We start from the raw sequence: 18,743 nt of genomic DNA, 5'->3' as shown, positions 1-18,743 counted from the left end.
GCCCACACCTTTCACCCAGCCTACCTAGCTGGCTCTTGCTCCTAGCAGGCTTCTTTCCTGGGCCTTGTATCTAGGAGTTCTGGAGAGTTATTCAGCCTTGGACACCTCACTGACCCTTTCCAGGTAGTGCTCCTTGTTTTTTTGATGGAGTGGTTCCTCCAGAGTCTATTCTCCCTGAATGATCACAGGCTGCTCTTATCTTTCCCAGCAGGCCTGATTCTTAGGGCATGGCTACACTTGCAGATGTAGAGTGCTTTGAGTTAAACCAGCCTTCGCAGAACACAGTAGGGAAAGCGCTGCAATCTGTCCACACTGACAGCTGCAAGCGCACGGGCGTGGCCACATTAGCAACTCTTGCAACGGCCACAGAGAGCAGTGCATTGTGGTAGCTATCCCAGGATGCAAGTGGCTGCAATGGGCATTTCAAATGTGGGCGGAGAGGTGGAGTGTGACAGGGAGTGTGTTGTAGTATGTGGGGGCGGGGAAGAGAGTGGGTTTTTGGGGGGCTGAGAGCATGTCAGCATGCTGTCTTGTAAGTTCAGACAGCAGCAGGACCCCCCCCGCCCCGCGCCTCTCTCTCACGGAGCATTCCACAGTAATGGTTGCTTTGTCTCAGAGCAGATAAGCATGCCGGCTGTCAGAAACGGAGCTTTCAAAGGGCATATCCGCATTCCTGCAGCGATTCCAAAACAATGACAAGAGTGGCCACTTGACTTAATTATGACGTTTCCGGAGGCTGATCAGAGCGCAGTAATGCAACACCTCATTCACACTGATGCCCGGGCGTTTCAGCCAATGCGCACCAAGTATTAATCTTTTCGCCAAGGTGGAGTACCAGGAGCGCTCTAGCCCTGGAGTCAGAACACTCTACATGCCTTGCCAGTGTGGACGGGTGGTGAGCTTTGGCGCCCGGGGCTGCTTTAATGCATTCTAACTCACAAGTGTAGCCACGCCCTTAGTCACATGCTCTCTGTCACATGACTATTGTATTCATTCCCTCCACCCTGGAGATTGGTGCAGTTGAGCCCCAACCCCCTTAAAAGGATAGTTCACAGGTGGCACCATCTCTAATGTCTGAGTCTGTCTTGAATTACCACAAAGTAGCAGGTATATCGAAAAATATTCTGTTAAAAATGTGTGTGACTCACTCCTCTTGGTGTTGGAGTTACACTTATCAAAGTTGCATTTAAAATGTAAATATAGTTACAGATCAAGAAATGTCTGCATAGAATTTTTATTTAGCCAAAGAATAAAACTTCCATATAATATGCGCTCTGAAATGAAGTATTGTTTACCCTGAATGTTTAATTATTAAAAGGAATGATAAATAATGTACATATTTTTATGAAGGGATTAATTATCAGGTTTTTTTAGTATTTTTCTTTTGAAAAAGAATGAAAATTTTAAAATATTTTCACCTTTTCAGCATTCTATAATTCCCAGAGGGTCTCTCTCCTTGAAAGTGTTGGCTGAGCTTCCCATTATTGTTGTTCTAATGTATCAGGTTAGTACAGTATCTCGCATGTGAATATTTTACTATTGCCTATTCAGATAGTCTGTGTACTGTGCCTAGGCCGTTAGTTAAAACGGATGTAAAATCTTGTGGCAAAATCCACCATGATGATGATGATGCATTCAGAATAGGTTTTTTTTCCTGATGTGCTCTCTAATAATTTGCTGAGCACAAATGTGAAATGTGGGTATTGGATTTTGTTTTCAAGTTGTTATTTCTTTTTAGCTCTACAAACTGAACATTCATAATGTGGTGGCTGAATTCGTGCCCTTGATCATGAACACGATTATAATACAGGTATCCTCGCAAGCCAGGTAAGACTATCTTAACAAACCATTTCAGTTGAATCTGGGTCATATTGGTAATAGATCTAAGTATGACTCATGCTTTGTAGGTCCCTCCTCCCCCCGCCCCCAGAAATAATACAAGAACCGGGGCAACCCAATGGAATAAATAGGCAGCAGGTTTAAAGCAAACATGAGAGTACTTTTTTCACACCATGCACAATCAACCTGTGGAATTCATTGCCAGAGGTTGCTGAGAAGGCCAAAAGTTTAACTGGGTTCAAAAAAGAATTAGAAAAGTTCTGAAGGATCGGTCCATCAGTGGCTATTGCCCAAGATGGTCAGGGATGTAACCCCTATGCTCTGCTTTCCTAAGCCTGACTGCCAGAAACTGGGACTAAACGATAAGGCATGGATCACTTGATAAATTGCCCTGTGCTGTTCATTCTCTCTGAAGCATCTGGACGAGCCACTGTCAGAAGACAGGATACTGGGCTAGCTGGACCATTGGTCTGACCCAGTTTGGCTGTTCTTATGTTTGTAGTTAACTAATAACTAAATTTGCCATTTAAAAATGATCCAAAATCTTAAAAGATAAATTTATCTTAAAGCACATCTGTTTGCCTTTGGTTGCTTGCAACTACAATAAAACTTGGCTACTTTTGACTTAAAACTGTTCTATAATAAAATTATCCTAACAGCATCACAATTGCTATTGCAGTGGGCAGTGTTTGCTGGGCCCCATATTTACTAGGATACTACACTCATGGAATCTCCATCCTGCCACAAAACTAGTGTTTTTGCTCTTCTTGGACCCGTGAGAGCCTCCTGTCTAGGCAGAGCATTGATATTCCGCCTATTGGTTACTATTCTGTCTGCTTCAGAGAGACAGAGTGCCTGATAAGCAGCCAGTGGTTCTGGAAGGGGAAGCAGGAAGAGGCAGTCTATCCCGGTCTTCCCAATTCCTTGAAGTGAGCGATTGCTTGAAAGGCAGAAAGGTAGGGAGAGCGTTCTTGACCTGAGGGAAAGTGGAGGTGACCGCTGGAGGAGGAGGTACAGAGTCATGTATTCTCTGTCAGCGTACTATTTTGGAATTCTGTAGAAAGCCAGAAACTGTATGGTGGTCTGAAACGCAGTAGAAAGCGCTCACATTCTGAGGGCTTTCAAGATCAATTGCTCATTTTAATAAGTTAAAACCTTCAAATGCTTATCAAGCTATTACAGAATTTCCAGTGTGCCACAGCGTATGTAGGGCCCTGATTATTTAACACCTTTCTGCCTGAGCGGGTAAGCATCGAATGGGCAAGGAGCTGGAAATGTTAATGGTGGGGCCTTCCCTACTAGGTTTAGGCCCCTTCAGGGCAAAGGAGGGAAGGTTTGAGAGCCCAAGTATGCTCTACTTTGGGTAAATTGACTATCCAGCAAACTGAAGCCCTTTCTGACACTATTCATGAGCTCTAAACTCATTTCAAAAAGAGAGGAGGAACAAAATAAGCATAACACTTGTTCAATTCAATTTCAGGCAACACAAACTTTATAATAAGGAGCTGTATGCTGACTTTATTGCTGCCCAGATTAAAACATTATCATTTTTGGCCTACATTATAAGAATATACCAGGTAGGTTATGCTAAAGATTGTTGCTGTTATAAGTAATGTGAGTTCTGTTGCAGGGAAGCAGCATGCATCAGGGATTAGGGAGGGAGGAGACTTGTGTAGCAAATTTAGAGTTACAGGTTTGTTCTATTAGTGAAAGGTTTATTTAAAAAAAAAAAAAAAAAAATCAGGTTCAAGTCTGCAGACAAACCTTCCAGCTAAAGAAAAGGTGTATAGAACAGTTGTCTATTGAACTTCATTTTTTTTACAGGCAGAATTTTTAAAGAAAAAAAAATCTGAATTTCTGCCAGATGGGACTATAGATAACTACAAATACAGAAAACTGAAAACAAAACAATTGTTTTAAAACAATCTGCATTGCAAATATGACTTGAGCCTATTTACTTTACAGGATTTGGTGGCTAAGTATTCTCAGCAAATGGTAAAAGGAATGTTGCAGTTACTGTCCAATTGTCCAGCGGAAACTGCACATCTCCGAAAGGAGCTTCTAATAGCTGCTAAGCACATTCTTACCACAGACTTGAGGAGCCGTATGTATTATTATTATTATTATTATTTTTAACATGGGTAGAAACTGTAAACGTCTCAAATCCACTCTGCTTGATGCTTTTTATTATTTTTTTATTATACCATTGGTAGTGATTATAAAATTGCTTAAATTGGGGCTGTATTGGATTTTTGAGTTCTTTGGGTCAGGGGTTATTGGGAAAATTGTCAACCAAGTTGTTCCTTAACATCTTTCTTTGCTCCCAGGCAAGGGAGCTTGTCATATGTCCTAGAGTGGGATGGAGAACTGAGCAAGGTGCCCTGACAACTCGTTCGCTTTTTTTTAAAAAACCTGTGCGTTGCCAAGTTGCTACTATACACTGATACACACCTAGACCCTAATCCTATAACCACTGATGCGCATGCTTGAAATAAAGCACATGAGTAATCCATTGACATCAGTGGGAATAGTCACCCACCTAAAAAGTGATCTTGCTTGGCTAATTGGGCTCAGTTCTTGTCTCCAGACAGAAGACCTCTTTCAGTCTGAACTAATGTAGGTTCTTCGGTAGATTTGTTCTTCATTCTTTTCTTTTGGCAGGATTGTCAAGTTTTAGAGTAGCCTGGTTCTCAGAGTTTCAACTTTTATTTTTCCATCTCCTTCCCCCTCCCCCCCCAACAGTCTGTGGGGATGGGTGGAGTAACTCACCAGGTGTGCTAACAAGGGTCCACTGCTTCAGGTGCTAGAGCTGGGCTAGGGAGGTACAAAGGAATTAGTACACAATGTTTTGCTTAGATTTTCCAAGCTTTTGAGTTTAGTATTGTAGTCACACTTAAGACTTTTTATTTTGGATGCCACATGTTTGGGAGGGATTCCTTATGTTTAAAATGGGACCTAACGTGGGAACCAGTAATATATCTGAGTGAGTGGAAGAAATTTTCAAAGTGCAACCCCCATGCTGATTGACAGATTATATACACCTCTACCTCGATATAACGCTGTCCTTGGGAGCCCAAAAATCTTACCGCATTATAGGTGAAACCGTGTTATATCGAACTTGCTTTGATCCACCGGAGTGCGCAGCCCCACCCCCCGGAGCACTGCTTTACCGCGTTCTATCCGAATTCGTGTTCTATCGGGTCACGTTATATCGGGGTAGAGGTGTAGTACTTGCCATTATGATTTCCCCTCTTCTCCCCCCCCCCTTTTTTTTTTTGAGCTTAATCTTCTGAGGGGCGGGTAGGGGAGAGAAAAGAGGTCCTTTTTCTTCACTGCTGCCACAGTAAATGCAATATTCATCAATTTAAAAGAAAAGGGCAAAACTTTTGTGTGCATGCAAATCCCAGGCAAAGGTTTTAAAACTGACTTCAAAATGTAATTTTATTAATGTTGCTTAAAATTAAAACGCAAATTAGAGTCCATGTACATTTTAAAGGTTTACATCCCTGTTGATGCCGCTTGTTTTGAATTGCAAGTGGCATTTTTCTTTCAAAAGACTAAAATGATATAAATTAGATTGAAAATTCAAAGTTCCTGGAACTTCATATCATTTTGTACTTGTTAAATCTTTGACATGTCATATTAATTAACTAGCCATTAGCAGAATTCCCCTTAATGGTATGTTGTGCGTAATCTAATTTACCTAATTGTTTTTATGCAAATGAAAAGAAATTAGGGTAGTGATACAACCAAAGATTTATGTTCAGTATGGGGCTTCCGTACTGGATACTTTAATTGCAGATGATCAAAATTTCTCTGCTTGTGTTGACTAATAAGACTTGTGGTTTCCTCTCTTTGTTCAGCTAAATGTCTTGACAAATTGATCTCTTGAGCAAGAGGGCCATCATCAAGCACAATTCCTTCTCCATCCCCTTTCTTGACTCAGATCTTCAGTTTTCTCCACTATTACGCTGCGAGCAGTCTTGAACTTAATTCTTTTTTCCCCACATCTGTCTTCAACTGTTTCTGTGATATTCCCTGTGTATACTAATTTCAGCTCCACATTTGAAATTCTTATTCATGGCTTCATCTCTTCTCAGAATAGTAGATAATTGATTGTAAAGACCTGATATGGTGGAAAAAACTCTAAATTTGCTAATATTGTTTTCTTCCTTTTCTGGCCCCCTCCTAAATCTGAGTTCTCTAACAACAGTGCTGATGCTTGCCTTTCCTCCTAGTCATCCTCCGTGCACTTGCAAGCACATCACCAAACAAACTCTACTGGCTCCCTGTTCATTTTGAGAATCCATGCAAAACTGCCCCTAGTTTTAAATATGTTTCATGCATTCCAACCTAATGGAGATTGCATCTCTCTTTCTACTTCACTCTCTAGTCCTCTTCTTATCTAGCAGTCGACTTCTCTGTCTCGTTGCATAATGAAGATGCTGTGCATGAGCAAGTCTTCTCCACAATTCCCGCCATCAGCAGTATCCAGATAGTACTCCTGGGAGAATTCTGCTCATGTGCAGAATTTATGTCCCTCGCAGATTTCTTTGCTTCCCTGCAGAAAAGTGACGTTCTGACAGGGAAGCCACAGGCGGTCATGTGACCCTCCCCAGCAGTATGTTTCGGGTGCCTGGGGCAGCCGGCAGAGAGGTAAATCACTGTGGCGCAGGAGGCAGGACTGGGGAAGACCCAACTGGTGGCTCCTACCCTGCGCTTGGCTCAGCTGCTAGTCTCTGCTAGGATGGGGAGGACAGGACTTTCCTTTCCCCTGCATGGCATCTGGGGCTGGGTCAGACTCACCCCTAGTTTTCTCCCCCAGCTGCAAGAATCTCTGCAAACTCCCCCCCACCCACTTCCTGCACCCATCACCCTTCAGCTGCAGAGGGAGGGATCCCTGTACAGGGAGCTGCTCCCCCATCTTCCTAAGCCCTGTGCATCCAGACCCCCTCATACCCAGTCTCTCCCACCAAGCCTGACCCTTCCCAGCACCTGGTCTTTGGCAGCCTTTCCTGGGCTGGTTCAGTTCGGCCTCCAGTGAGCTCTCCATGGTCCTGCTGCTCAGCCAGCCTGGCACCTGGTCCTCCCTCTTCAAGCTCCTGGCAGGAACTGAACTTCTCTGCTCTGCTGCTTGTCTTATATAGGTCCCTTTTGGCCCCAGATTGGCTGCTCCTCTGCAGCCACTCTAGAGTGCCTGGAGGACCTCGTTCTGCTCTATTCTGGGGCAGGGTGATTCAGAGCCATGAGGCCTCCTGCAGGGGGCCTCCAGACCTAGTCCACCCTGCCACAAATAGGTTTTAGGAAAACTTACTAAGAGCTTTTGTCCTTAATATAAATTGATAACATCTCGTATATATTGTGAAATTACTTTTTGGGGATTCACCCCTCACCCTTAATGTTACTTTTATGTTTTTGTTATGTGAAACTGGAATTGTTTTTTATTATACCAATTTTGTGGCTTTGAGTCCATGCTAAAGTATACCATTTAGGGAGAAAATTAGTGCAAAGTTCCTAAAGTTAAGTAAACATACTTTCTATCATTATGATACTGCTTTTTGTGTGCTTGAAAAATGACTTGCGTAATAAATTCACTGTAGTCTGGCTGTGGTTAAGTACATTAGTTACTTGATACAATGCTTAATTACTTTTTGTTTTGTTCTTTTCTTGGTGATATATATGTAGTGGTTTTTTGTATTATAGAATTTATTCCATGCATGGACAAGCTATTTGACGAATCTATACTAATTGGCTCTGGATACACGGCTCGAGAGACACTGAGGTATGAGATTAAATTTGTGGTATCTGTCTGATTGCTTGTCAGTGGTGTGTTTTAATGGTATTTATATTTAGTGTTTACTGAATATACAAAGTTCTAAATCATTCACTCCATTATACTTAGGTATTGCGTGTGCTTAAGAAAAGACTTGTAATTTGTATTTAACGCTGTGCAGTATTTAAACATAATCCTAATTAATAAAGAACAACAAACTGCATAAACTCCACATCCTGGTACAAAGTTTAAGATTTTAAATCACTAGCTGAATGTGTGAGCTTAAAATTCTCAATAAATAATTGTAAAAATAAATGGAATATGTGTACCTACTAGGATCTCAGTTGAGAGATGTGTGGGTTTTTTTAGGACTTCTTACTGGACAATCACAGAAACCTGGATTTTAGGTCCTGTTAAGTAAGCAAGAGGAATTAGTTTTAAAATATTGTTTTTAAATTCAGTTAAGATGGACATATGTTTCCTCAATGACTTAGGCTCATAAACAGTTTTTAAATTACTTAAAAAGCATTTCATTTTTCTAAAATTTATCAGATTTTTAGTCATCCAAGCTTTTATTTTTTTTTATAAGTTAGATTGAAGTACTAATACCAATGCACTGAGTAAATATTTCTGCATATACACAGTAGGATACACATACAGTTCAATTGCCAGATGATAAGCACAATTTCAAATAAGGCTGCAACCCCTGCTTTTATTAAAATATAAGCTTATATTTGCATACTTAATGGCATTTTGCATGTAGAAATGGAGATTTTATTGCCACAACAGATGTGTGGTAAATTTTTCCTAGCATGGTCATTGTGTGCTGCCTTAAATGTGTTCCCACGTGCTAATGGCATACAGAATAAAAATTTGCATTTTCTTAAAATTTTTGAGCCCAGGAATTCCAAAAGTTTCTGAAACAGCTAACCAGTAACACTTTAAAAGTTAGCTTGTTTTAAGAAAACAGAATATAACATTAAACCAAGCTGTTCGTTGTGGAAGAGAGCATGTGCTGGGGACATACTGGGAGGGGAGGAAGAAAAACTGGGGAGGGAATATTAGGGAAAAAATTGGGGAGGGAATATTAAACAAGTTTTGTTGGACTATTCGTGCTTCTATAGTAAAGTACAAAGGAAATGTATAATAATTTGTATACAGGAAAGAATCAAATGTGAATGTACAAATCTATTACAATTTGAATTTTAATATTTAAAAATAGTTTTTAATGTAGTAACAATTAATGATAGCTGAGTAGCAGCATACTATAACTGTATAATCAATGTGATGTCTTTTAATTCCTTTTTTATTCATAGGCCACTTGCATATAGTACACTGGCAGATCTGGTACATCACGTCCGTCAGCATTTACCACTCAATGATCTCTCCCTTGCTGTCCAGTTATTTGCCAAAAACATTGATGATGAGTCATTACCTAGTAGTATCCAGACTATGTCTTGCAAGCTTCTTCTAAACTTGGTAGACTGTATCCGTTCCAAAAGTGAACAAGAAAATGGAAATGGCAGAGATATTCTTATGAGGATGTTAGAGGTATTGATTTGGTTGAGAAGTTTAATATTGGAATGATCTATACATTTATCATCCGTTCTCTTAATCTTTATTCATATATTGCCAAATGCTTCTTAATACTCTCTCCCATCCACCCCCATGGGAAGGAGAACATATAGGAGTAGCTGGACTGAAATACACCATCTAGTCTTGTCTGTTGCCTTGAGCAGTGTCCACATCCAGATAATTCAAAGGGAGGGTTTTAAAACTTTTGCAGTATCTTAACCTGAAGGGAAGTTCCTTTCCGTCCCCAGCTGGTGTTCAGCTTATGTTCGACAGCTGGAAAATTGAACTGCAATTTAGTTGGAGGTCCTCAGCATGCCTTTTTAGAGTATTGGGTGTCCCCATTCCTTTCTGTTTAATAAACTCCGTCTTTAGGTTCCCTTGTTATAACGCCCATCTTTCCAGCTGAGTATTGGATGGGAGTTCCTAAAGAACCTGTCATCACAACTCCTTTACATTCTGGGAGTTTTGCTGTGCTAAATTGAGCACCCATTACCTTTCAAGTGTGAAGCATACTTCCTCTGTAGAACCTTGTTTACACTGAAGTTTGTGTGACTATCTCCCACTGCTGTGCTCGTGTCAGTGAAGCTCTAACTGCTAGTTGCAGTCAGAATGTTAAAGTAGACAGGCCTCCAGTGCTTTTACCACCATGGGATCTGGATGTTCTCTGAGCAGTATTTATACAACATGGTTAGTTTAACAGCTGGAGACTTTCACAAAGACCTCAGGGTGAACATGGCCTTGGTAGTGCAGTCTTGAGGTATGAGAGCAGCCCTGAGAATCAAAGCCAGATCAGTCTCATAGCATTTCAAGGCTGTGGCATCATATTCTTTGTCTCCTGGGCAGGCAGGCCCAGAGATTTCGGATCCCTGAAGATTTTGGTTTTTCTCCCTTCCCCATCTTCTCTCTAAACTGTTTATAATGACAGTTTATATCATGGTGCTAGCTGCCTGGGGAGGGGGCTGGGTTGGATATGGCTGCTTGGAAATTTAGTCATCACCACTCCTGAACTGTATCCTAGCAGAGAAACATGAATTACTGCTTAGGCTAGGCTAGGTTTTTAGTCTAAAGTTGGCAGTTTTTCATGGATAGTAAGGCGTGCTTTTGCTCAAAACACAAAGTCGATCTGACCCTATATATGAAGATTCTTTAATATCAGATGGTATTGTGGTGCAGTGTAGTGGACTGGCAGTGTCTGTGTTCCAGATATCCTATGATTTTGCCCATTTATCAAACTGGAAGTTAAAATTTAGAAAAATAATCAATAAAATTAATTGAAAGAAGGTGAGAAATATGAAGCAAGGGAGAAAAGCATAGAATTGTATGTATTCATGGAAGCAGTTAAACCGTGGAAACTAGGAGATCTGCAAATATTACTCTAGGATTGCTTATGACTGTTCTAATTTTTGTTTGAAAAATCTAGTTCTCTGATGTCAGACAGATCAGGAAAGTAACCATATGAGATCAGATCTCAGTTGGGGGGCTTAATTAGTCTTCATCAAGTATTTTTTACTTTTTGGAATGTGTTAAGGTAAATCAAATATTGTCAGTCCATTTAGAAGAGAATTTTAACAGTGATTACTTGAATTATTTTGGGGCTATTTGGTATTTCTGAGATCTTGACTATAATTTTTATTAACCCAGCTGTCTTGGTCTGAAGCAGTTTGTTTCTAGTATATTTACTTTAGGGTCAATCTTCAAAATTAATTCAATCTCCCTTTATTTTTTCTCTCCTGCCTCAGGTTTTTGTTTTGAAATTTCATACCATAGCACGGTACCAGCTTTCTGTCATTTTTAAAAAGTGTAAGCCACAGTCTGAACTTGGTGCAACGGAAGCGGCTTTACCTGGAGTACCGACAGGAGCAAATGCAGCTCCTGTTCCATCCCTTGCCCCTGCCACTCCTGTGACCCCAGCACCAGCACCTGTGTTTGAAAAACAAGGGGAAAAAGAGAAAGAAGATAAGCAGACGTTCCAGGTCACAGATTGCCGAAGCCTGGTAAAAACTTTGGTCTGTGGTGTCAAGACAATTACATGGGGCATAACATCATGCAAAGCACCTGGTGGTAATACTACACAATATTTAATTACATCCACTTTTAATTTTGCACTTTATAACATAAAATCAAATGATATTTGTAATAGAGATAAACTTTGCTTATTCTTTCCTTCTTCCAGAAGCACAGTTCATTCCTAACAAACAGTTGCAGCCAAAGGAGACACAGATCTATATAAAGTTGGTGAAATATGCAATGCAAGCTTTGGATATTTATCAGGTATGTAGTCTGGCCAGGGCATAATTGTGTGTCACTTTTATACACAAAAGCTCTGTATACTATGTGTTTTTAATACAGAATATTTTTGATCCATGTATGAAAATGAAGTCCATGGGGCTATATTTATATACCTAGGTTTTGGGGTTTTTTGTTTTTGTATGTGTGGAATTTATGATGTTGGAAATGCTTCTGCTATAGAATTTCATTAATTTAAAGACTGACGAAGTGCTTGGTGGTCTGTGAGGAAAAATGTGTATTTTGTAAACAAATATTCTATGGTCCGTGTTATGTTGGAGGTCAGACTCTAGAATCTATTAAATAAATACAATCCTGCCTTCAAAAATTCACGAAGGGATTCACTTACCATATGTCTAACTGAAATCTGTAGTTTAACGGGAGGCTTAGTCTGAAATTATATAATTGCCCAAATATAATGTGATGTTATCTCTGTCTCCTCCCCCTCCCACTCTTGACTTGTCGATTTTTAATTTCGTAATTGTGCTTAAAATGTCGAATTTTGATGTATTTTCTGAAAACTTCCCAGGGCTGGGGCATTGTTGTCTTGCATGTAAGGCACTGTGTACCAACTGGCATTCTATACAGATATTTTGAGAATAGGGAAATTGTTCATGTTGTGACAGCATTACTTAACTGTATATGAACTTTGCTGCATTAGGTCCAAATAGCAGGAAATGGCCAGACATATATTCGAGTTGCGAACTGTCAGACAGTCAGGATGAAAGAGGAAAAGGAGGTCCTGGAGCATTTTGCTGGTGTCTTCACAATGATGAATCCTTTGACTTTTAAAGAAATCTTTCAAACTACTGTTCCTTATCTGGTGGAAAGAATCTCAAAAAACTATGCCCTTCAGGTAAATGGCTTTACTTTATACAGCAGTGAGGCATAGCTGTTTTTTGCTCTAAATCAGACTTCATAGTTGTTTTTAATTCAGAACATGGAAATTAACTTTTAAGGTATTTCTATAGCCAGTCTAGATTGAAACAATATAAATATTCTGCAAAGATGGATTTTATTTTCTACAGTTATTGCTGTGTAGGTAAAATTTAAACCATGTATCTTAAATTTAAACATTTCAAGTTAACAGTGAAGGTATCAGTGGACTGTATTGTTCACGTGCTGAATGGAGGGGGTTTTTGAGTTGTGCAGAAAGTAGTAACCTAGAGCAGTGGTTCTCAACCAGGGGTCCGGGAGTAGGTTTCAGGGGTCCGCTAAGCAGGGCCAGCATTAGACTCACTTGGGCCCAGGGCAGAAAGCCGAAGCCCCACCGTATGGGTCTGAAGCCCGGGGCCCTGAGCCCTGCCACCTGAGGCTGAAGCTGAAGCCTGAGCAAGGGAGCTTTCCGGGGGGCCCTGTGGCATGCGGCCCCCAGGAATTGTCCTGCTTGCTACTTCCTAATGCTGGCCCTGGCTTTTATATGCAGAAAAGCAGTTGTGGCATAGGTAGACCGTGGAGTTTTTATAGCATGGGGCGGGCCTCAGAAAGAACAAGGTCGAGAACCCCTAACCTAGAGGTCTCATCTACTGTCCTTCAGTATTAATTCCCTTAGACTGCAACGTGATTTTAATACTTGTGCAATAACTATAGGAGTTGGGCCAGTTAAGTGAAAAGTTTGATATGTTGCAAAGGGAACATGATAATTTATCCTTTGTGGATAATTTAAACTGAGTCACTGGTGGTGGAACAGCAACAGCAGTGACTACTTTGCTTCCATTTAAAAAAAAAAAAAATTGACTTTCCCTGTGTTCCTTTCATAATGGAATTAGTATTGTCCTATCTGCTTCTTTTGACAGATTGTTGCTAATTCCTTTTTGGCAAACCTGACCACCTCTGCCCTTTTTGCTACAATTCTGGTGGAGTATCTTCTAGATCGGCTGCCAGAAATGGGCTCGAATGTGGAGCTGTCCAATCTGTATCTCAAGCTGTTCAAACTAGTCTTTGGCTCTGTTTCACTATTTGCAGCTGAAAATGAGCAAATGCTGAAGGTAAAGTTCATTTTGACCAAGGGAAGGAAAATATTCCAATTTGTGTTTGCATTTTTCTTCACTGTTTTTAGCAATAAAATGCCTTTCCTGAAATGACCAGTTTAACATTTGAAAAATGTTCTTTATGTTTTCAAACAAACACACACCCCACCAAAAAAAACAAAAAACCCAACAACAAAAAACCTTCCATTAATGACAGGGATCCAGCATGCAGAGAGCAGTAGATAGACTACTTACAAGAAATATTTTTCATGAATGACTGTCTCATATTGGGAACTGTGAAGTGATGTGGAAAATTCTAAGTCTTTATGATTGAGTATATGAGTTGTCTGCTTAGAAGTCCCATAAAGTTTTCCCTGGTTAAATAACTTTCTTGCCAGGCTATGTATCTTACTGTATTTTTATCCTTTATTGCTGTAGCCACAATACAAAGTTCAAATCACTTTTCTCTCTTTAATAATAAGCCTTCTACAGTATATTAATGCTTAATTGTAGCCTTTATTATGACACAGCTTCAATGAGAGGAGTATGTTTGTGCAAGTAATGGCATTGAAGTCTAGATTGGAAAACAAAATTGTTTTTAAAATTGTTCCTGTGACAAGTATTGTCTAAGCTGCCTCATTAAAATGATCTTAGAAATGTGGTGGTTTCTGTACTTAAAAGCACAAAAGTAAAGAGTTTCCTTAGAACCACTTACTGTGTATACAGGCAAAAAAGGCATCAAATTTTAAGTAACCCTGTTTGCCTGCTCCTCCTCCCATTCCCTCTCCCCCAAAAAGAGTGAAGTATCCAACATAAACAACTTTATATTGGTAGATATTTAGTTTGGGGGTTCACTGTAAAAGGACTGGTTGAGTGCTGTCTAGATAGAGCAGTTTAGTCCTACTTATGGATTACTAATTTAACTTGCTTCTTTGTAAGGCAACAGTAATCTGAAACTACACCTCTACCCCATATAACGCTGTCCTCGGGAGCCAAAAAATCTTACCGTGTTATAGGTGAAACCGCGTTATATCAAACTTGGTTTGATCCGCCCGAGTGCGCAGCCCCACCCCCCGGAGCACTGCTTTACCGTGTTATATCCGAATTCGTGTTATATCGAGTCACGTTATATCTGGGTAGAGGTGTATATGCATGTAATGTAGTTTCCCCTCACCTGTCATCAAAATCAAGGTCACTTGCAGTTTATAAACTGCAAATCCAATTTAAATGATATGATTTACTGCCTTCACAGTTCCATGCTTGTGTTATATTTTTGTTTCAACAGAATTGATGATGTGGCCTTGAGTAGACAATTTAATTGAATGATGAAAGCTATTCACAGCAGTTGTGTAGCAGAGTACAGGGCTTTCAGACGTTAATAAAAGCTATAATTATTTCACTATTCATACCTGGGATGAGACAGTCCTGATATCGCCTTGCAATTTTTAATAGTTTCCACAAGCTGTTAATGCCCTACATTCTACGACGACCTTAACCAGAATTGTAAATTTCTAATTGCAGAGAGATTTAAAAAAAAAAAAAATGGAGTGCTTTTAAAAAATTTGTGAATTTAGTGCTAATGAAAATGAAGGCTTTAATGATAGAGCTAGAGCAAGAGAGTGCTGTACAAATTCTCTGCTCATTTACCTCTGATATTTCTGCTAGTCCATCCTTAAGGTTCTTTGGAGCACGGGTTGCCAATTATGTCGGATTCAGTGTTTTTTGTTTTGTACTTCGTACTTCGTACTTTGTTTTGTACTGCAGGATAAGTGAGCAAACTCTTTCATTTGTGACTAATGTGAACCCATGTCTCCAGTGGTTGAGAATGATGCATTTCTTAGCTCTAATTCACATAATCTCTTTCTAAATTTTTAATGTTTAACCTTTAGCAGCCTCTTTGTTAAGCTTGTGTTTCTGCTGCTCACCTATATCAAGGAAGGTTATTTCATTTAGAACAGTGGTTCTCAAACTTTTGTATTGGTGACCCCTTTCATACAGCAAGCCTCTGAGCATGACCCCCTTATAAATTAAAAACACCTTTTTTATTTTTAACACTGCTATAATTGCAGGAGGCGAAGCAGGGTTTGGAGTGGAGGCTGACACCTTGCGACCCCCCCCCCCCCCCCGTAATAACCTCATCCCCCCCTGGGGGTCACAAACCCCTGATCTAGAAGATTGACAGCAAATAACTTTGTATCCTGTTGAACTTTTAAACAGTGATGATGAAATGGATGCTTTAATCTTGAAGCTTTTCTTTTTATAGCCGCATTTGCACAAGATAGTGAACAGCTCTATGGAACTTGCACAGACTGCCAAGGAGCCATACAACTATTTCCTTCTACTTAGAGCACTGTTCAGATCTATTGGAGGAGGCAGTCATGATCTCCTGTATCAAGAGTTCTTGCCACTGTTACCAAACTTATTGCAAGGTCAGAACAAATACCTTTCCCTATTTCCGATTAAGTGTTGAAAATGCAGTTCTATTACTGGGTAAAAGTGTTTTATAGATATCACACATGGTGACTCTTGGCAATTGACATGTTTTTTAAATATCTGACTCTAGCTTATTTCCTCTTGCTATTCACTGCCTCCGTCTCCAGGGTTCTGGCTACCTCAGCTCCTGCTGTTCACTCTTTTTGCCTCCGGTTGTGAGTTCTGCTATGCTTGTTCTTGTTAGCATGGAGTACTGAGGAGTAAGAGTGGAATAGGAGAAGCAATGTGGCCAGAACCATGGCAATTTGGGGAGACCGCTACAAAGAAAAACTGCCTTTTCTCAGATTTAAAAAAATAATGGTGACGGTGTCGAAAGACAAACTAATTTAACAAAATTAGATTGGCTATAAGGGTATGCATGACTGAAAAGATAGCAGCCAGAAGTATTAATGCTGAGCAGGGGAGCAAGCCGAACCATTGAGATTTGGAGAGAGGTAATCAATATCAGGAAAGTGAAATCCTGAGGGCCACATCTGGGTATGGAAATTATATGGCGGGCCATGAATGCTCACAAAATTGGGGGTTGGGGTGCAGGAGGGGGTGAGGGCTCCAGCTGGGGTGTGGGCTCTGGGGATGAGGGGTTTGGGGGTGCAGGAGGGTGCCTGGGCTGGGACTGAAGGGTTCGGAGGGTGAGAGGCGGATCAGGGCTGGGGCAGGGGGTCGGGGCACGGGAGGGGGTCAGGGGTGTGCAGGCTCTGGGTGGTGCTTGCCTCAAGCAGCTCCCAGAAGCAGCAGCATGTCCCCACTCAGGCTCCTATGCAGGTGCGGCCAGGCAGCTCTGCGTGCTGCCCCGTCCGCAGGCACTGCCCCTGCAGCTCCCGTTGGCTGCGGTTCCCAACCAATGGGAGCTGCGGGGGCAGCAAGTGGAGCACCTAGCTGCCCCTGTGCGTAGGAGCCAGAGGGGGGACATGCTGCTGCTTTCAGGAGCCGCGCGGAGCGGGCCAAGCTCCTGACCCTATTCCCTGGCTGGAGCGCCAGAGCAGGGCAAGCTCCGGACCTCACTTCCTGGCGGGAGCTTGAGAACCAGATTAAAATTTCTGGAGGGCCAGATGCGCCCCTCGGGCCATAGTTTGCCCACTCCTGTTTTAGACCATATTATTATAGTGTCTGTTTTTAAAAATATGTAACCGCCTACTATTTTTCAGGACTTAATATGTTGCAAAGTGGCCTGCACAAGCAGCATATGAAGGATCTGTTTGTAGAACTTTGTCTCACTGTACCAGTTCGATTGAGCTCCCTCCTTCCTTATCTGCCAATGTTGATGGATCCTTTGGTGTCAGCTCTAAATGGATCTCAGACTCTGGTTAGCCAAGGTTTGAGAACTCTTGAATTGTGTGTGGATAATTTACAGCCAGACTTCCTGTATGATCATATTCAGCCAGTTCGAGCGGAGCTTATGCAGGTAAATATGTAGTTTTTACTAAAACCACTAGGGGTCATTGATCAGTTAAATATCCCTAAACCTTTGCTTTGAAATTTAGGATTGCTGAATCTCAGGGTGGCCTGTGTTAGAATCCTAGATTATTAGGGTTGTTCTGAGAACCATTCCCATTAGGTCTCTACAAAGTAGATGCAGAACTTTCAAGCTGGGTGATGCACATACGAAAAGCTTTAAATTAAATGAGGCTAGGACATAACATTTTGGTAGGTCTTCCCCCTATATTTGTTGTTTTAAAAAAAAAAAAATAATAAAAAATTTGAAAGCCAAGAATTGAGATTCTCTAGCAAGGTGGCAAGTACAATAAGATTAATAGATACAGAAGATAATGAAGTTTAGGTAATGGATTGGAAAATAACTAATTACTTTTGTGTTATCTGCTCTTTCAAAACCATGTAGTATGTAGATTTGAGGCATGATTTACTTCTTAAAAGGGGTTTGGATGACTTCAGGGTTTTCATATTTTTAGAGGGAAATGCTTGAAATGCTACATCGTGTTTAAATTTGTCCATTTCCTCTCTAAAATGGGATGTTCTTCATCACATGCAGAAAAAGCTGAATATACCTTGCACTCCAAACATAGCATTTACTTTTCAAGCCCTATGTATATGGAGCTTCCTTATTAAGTAGCACACTAACCTAAATTTACTTCAGCCTCAGTGAGTCCTTGTGTTTTGTAGATAATGCTTCCCTTCCAGTGTTAGCCATGAAATCTAAATTGTAATTAGAAACAGTACAGTTCTCTTGTTATATTGAGAAAAGCTAATACTACTTTTTAGAACCAGAAGTAAAAGACCAGCTGCTTAAATACAACATAATGGAAACATTTGATTTTCAAAAAGAGGAAATTCTTGTAATGTCTGATAAGCTATTGGAGAGAGAGAGAGATTTTATTCACTGAGAGAAAAATAAATTTCTCTTATAGAAATGTGCAGGTTTAGTTAATAATAATAATATTTTGAAGCAACACTTTTCTCTAAATATAGCACGCTTAAACGTTTAAATTATCTGTAGGCTTTATGGCGTACATTACGCAATCCTGCTGACAGCATTTCTCATGTGGCTTATCGTGTCCTTGGTAAATTTGGTGGAAGTAACAGGAAGATGTTAAAGGAATCCCAGAAACTACAATACATAGTTACGGAAATTCAAGGACCCAGTATTACAGTAGAGTTTTCAGACTGTAAAGCCTCTATTCAACTTCCAATGGAAAAGGTAAGCTCTTACCCTTTTTTTTTCCTCGTAAGTTTCATTCCAGTAAAGTTTCTGCACTGTTTATATTTGCTTATGAAATAGCCTCATTAAAACTCCTAGTACATATGCCATCAGCTTCAGTGATGAATTGTTGATGTCCTTAAACACGTTTTTA

General features: G+C 40.5%; 1 protein-coding gene across 3 annotated transcripts in view; it reads left to right on the top strand.

The window, feature by feature from the left end:
• TRRAP (transformation/transcription domain associated protein) overlaps positions 1-18,743 on the top strand; it is a 156,547-nt gene that overhangs the window by 20,261 nt on the left and 117,543 nt on the right. For all 3 annotated transcript variants that reach the window (XM_026650611.1, XM_026650609.1, XM_024208476.2), the window contains exons 10-22: positions 1,427-1,504; positions 1,739-1,827; positions 3,320-3,416; positions 3,805-3,943; positions 7,543-7,621; positions 8,929-9,163; positions 10,927-11,248; positions 11,361-11,458; positions 12,135-12,329; positions 13,270-13,461; positions 15,707-15,872; positions 17,082-17,338; positions 18,389-18,589. In XM_026650611.1, the coding sequence (XP_026506396.1) occupies positions 1,427-1,504; positions 1,739-1,827; positions 3,320-3,416; positions 3,805-3,943; positions 7,543-7,621; positions 8,929-9,163; positions 10,927-11,248; positions 11,361-11,458; positions 12,135-12,329; positions 13,270-13,461; positions 15,707-15,872; positions 17,082-17,338; positions 18,389-18,589 (2,148 nt within the window). The remainder of the gene's footprint in view (positions 1-1,426; positions 1,505-1,738; positions 1,828-3,319; positions 3,417-3,804; positions 3,944-7,542; positions 7,622-8,928; positions 9,164-10,926; positions 11,249-11,360; positions 11,459-12,134; positions 12,330-13,269; positions 13,462-15,706; positions 15,873-17,081; positions 17,339-18,388; positions 18,590-18,743) is intronic.

This window comes from Terrapene carolina, unplaced genomic scaffold, assembly GCF_002925995.2.
Source record: "Terrapene carolina triunguis isolate 2854851 unplaced genomic scaffold, T_m_triunguis-2.0 Scaffold93, whole genome shotgun sequence".
In the NCBI taxonomy this organism is placed as follows: domain Eukaryota; kingdom Metazoa; phylum Chordata; order Testudines; family Emydidae; genus Terrapene; species Terrapene triunguis.
The sequence above is the reverse complement of the archived record's forward strand: the minus strand, read 5'-3'. Positions and strand labels throughout refer to the sequence as shown.